This window comes from Cynara cardunculus, assembly GCF_001531365.2.
Source record: "Cynara cardunculus var. scolymus isolate 2C chromosome LG 4, CcrdV1, whole genome shotgun sequence".
Classification (NCBI taxonomy): Eukaryota; Viridiplantae; Streptophyta; class Magnoliopsida; order Asterales; family Asteraceae; genus Cynara; species Cynara cardunculus.
The window spans coordinates 19450614-19453182 of NC_037531.1; the positions used below are offsets into that span (position 1 = coordinate 19450614).

Consider the following 2569-nt stretch of genomic DNA (forward strand, 5'->3'; position numbering starts at 1 on the left):
CACACAGATACCTGAAAATTTTGAGTCTGAAGAAGAAACCACCCCCCCCAAAAGGAATCTTCATGAAAATGCAAGTACAAGAGGATAACGAAAAACCAGAAAACACAGCCGGAATTAAACTTCAAATGAACACATAGATTGAGCAGCGAAGGAATTTTAGGAAGGAAGGAAGTAAATATGAATAATACCATCGTATCTCTCGGCTTGCTCTGCAATTCTAGCAAAGTAAACATGGCGATCTCGCTCCTTCTCCGTATCCATGGTGTCTGCAAAAACCCTATTTTGTGCCCGTCGCCGTCGAGATGGAGAAGAAAGATTGTCGCCGTCGAGAAGGGAACTCCCGTCGCCGTCGAGAAGGTGCGATGGAGTGTGCAGGGTCTTTGGCAGGTGCAGGGGCGTCGATGCAGGTGCGATGAGTGTGCAGGGGCGCCGATTGAGGGTGCGATGTGGGGAAGAAAGGGGGATTGAGGGTGCGATGTGGGGAAGAAAGGGGGAAGAAAGGGGGAAGGGTATTCTAAGTAAAAATGTCTCTGTTCCACTTAGTTCCAGGGGTAAGGAGAGAACACCCGTGTCCCATGCTTGTCCAACTTAGTTCCACTTAGTTCCACATTTAGCCACACCAAACGTAGGACAAATGTGTTCTGTCCTGTCCTGTCCCACCCTGTCCAGCGTACCAAACGCACCCTAAGTAATCACAGTGTGAATTACCATGTACGGGTTCAACATGTGTGGTTGTGAATGGATCTCACAGTTCTCACCGAATGCAGAGTTCTTTCATGAATAACACCCCCCCCCCAAATATATATAGTATGGTGATGATACGCATTGTTATCAGGAAAACAACCAGTGACAACGAAAGCATCATGCTGTGTGCCATCAAATTATATGTGCATGGATCGGATTGAAGCAGTATAACAGTCAGAGATACAACCAAATCAAAACTCAGGCAAATGTACAGACTTATTCAGGTAGCAGATAGTATGCCAAATATATAAAGAGTATTCACAACTCCTCTGACGATTTTCAGTTACCCACGGGCTTTTAGCTCTGCTAGACGCCTAGAAAGGTCATCTTCATCAACCTTCTCGGCGTTCTTCGTTGGCACAGCGTGCGCAGCAGGTTGTGGCAAACCCACCGACACCTCTAGACCATAATCATCTGCCACTTGCTGCATCAAGCTGTTAACCTCTCCTTCCGGAGTCGAGAGAGAAGTGCTTCCAGCCATAGAACTCTCCATGAACTCCGCCTGCACCTCCATATTCACAAACTGTCGCTCAAACTGATCCATCGTCTCCGACATCTTCTGCAAGTTACCCGTCGCTAAGGTTGATTCAAGAGATTTGACTATCGATCCCATAGACTTGCTGATCGTATTCATCTTCGCTTGTGTTTCAAGCCTCGCGACAACGGCGTCGAGGCGAGAGGCTAAACGAAGGTAATTCATCTGTTCGTTACGCTTACGGATCGCGTTTTCGGCGTAAATTCTTGCTCCATCCATGTTACCTTTCTCGATTGCCTTCTTGACTTTGAGTTTCTCGGATTTCTCGTCTTTCTCGCACTTTCTTGCCTGTCGTTGGAGGCTCTTCGCGGTGAACTTCAGTTCCATGATCTGGTTCATCAATTTCTCCGCTTGCCCCATTCTTCTAGGTTCTAGGGTTTCGATTTCGAGAGATCGGAGAAACTGCTAAAATTTGCCCCCTTTTGTGATCTAGGGTTTGGTCTCTTCAATTCTTGGCGATTTTGGCGTATGTCCCGGTGACCGTTATGATTTGTGGTCCGATATGCACCTTGTATACTTTGCGACCAAATTAACAAAAACCGACAACCATTACCATTTCAGGGTCGGATGGGTAGTAGCTTAATGGTTTGGTGCAAAATGATTAAGTAGTCAAAATGATTAAGTGACTTATGATTAAGTAACTCTTATGATATAATGCAAAATGAATTATAACGGTTTGATAATTGTTTACAATGAAATTATGGTGTGAAATGGTTAAGGGTTTTAGAACTATTAGAGACAAATTTTTATGCAAAACAAGATTCACTTCTTAACGATTCAGATGTTGCATCTTAATATAATTATTAAGAAATAAACAAACAGCCTTAGTCTATTTGGTTGTTACTCACAATCAAGTCTCGTTATTTTAAAATAATTGCATTTTTGGTTACTGTGTTTGTCAACTTGTTACACTTTTAATCACTATGAATGGTTTTTATTAAAAAACTTTGTTTAACTCGGGGGCATTTTGCTCATTTATCATTTCGTTATTTTTAATTAAAAATAAAAATAAAAATTATTATGACCAAAGCGTCCATGTGTCTCTTTAACGAAAGGTAGTTAAAAGGACCAAAAGTGTAACAGAATTCCAATCTATACTATCTTATAAAGTATTTGGCTAAAACTCTTAAACTCGTTCATCCCTATCCGATTTCATCCCATATCTGAATTCGTGTAACTAACTGCAGATAAATACAATCAAATACAGGATAAACATCTCATTTTAAATATAAAAAATCTAAAATATAATTACAATAATCATTGAGTTCTAACAGAATACTTAATTATTAT

The 2569-nt window shown here is 41.3% G+C and overlaps 1 protein-coding gene across 1 annotated transcript; it reads right to left on the reverse strand.

Annotated features, from left to right (window-relative positions):
* Positions 1-848: 848 nt before the first annotated feature.
* On the reverse strand, positions 849-1758 carry LOC112511723 (ESCRT-related protein CHMP1B-like). Its single transcript, XM_025117441.1, has one exon. The coding sequence runs from the start codon at positions 1637-1639 to the stop codon at positions 1028-1030; it is 612 nt and encodes a 203-aa protein (XP_024973209.1). The 5' UTR covers positions 1640-1758; the 3' UTR covers positions 849-1027.
* Between the last annotated feature and the right edge of the window lie 811 nt (positions 1759-2569).

Bases quoted from the DNA above. Each gene is read 5' to 3' on its own strand.
- LOC112511723 (XM_025117441.1), bottom strand. From the start codon at position 1,639: ATGGGGCAAGCGGAGAAATTGATGAACCAGATCATGGAACTGAAGTTC.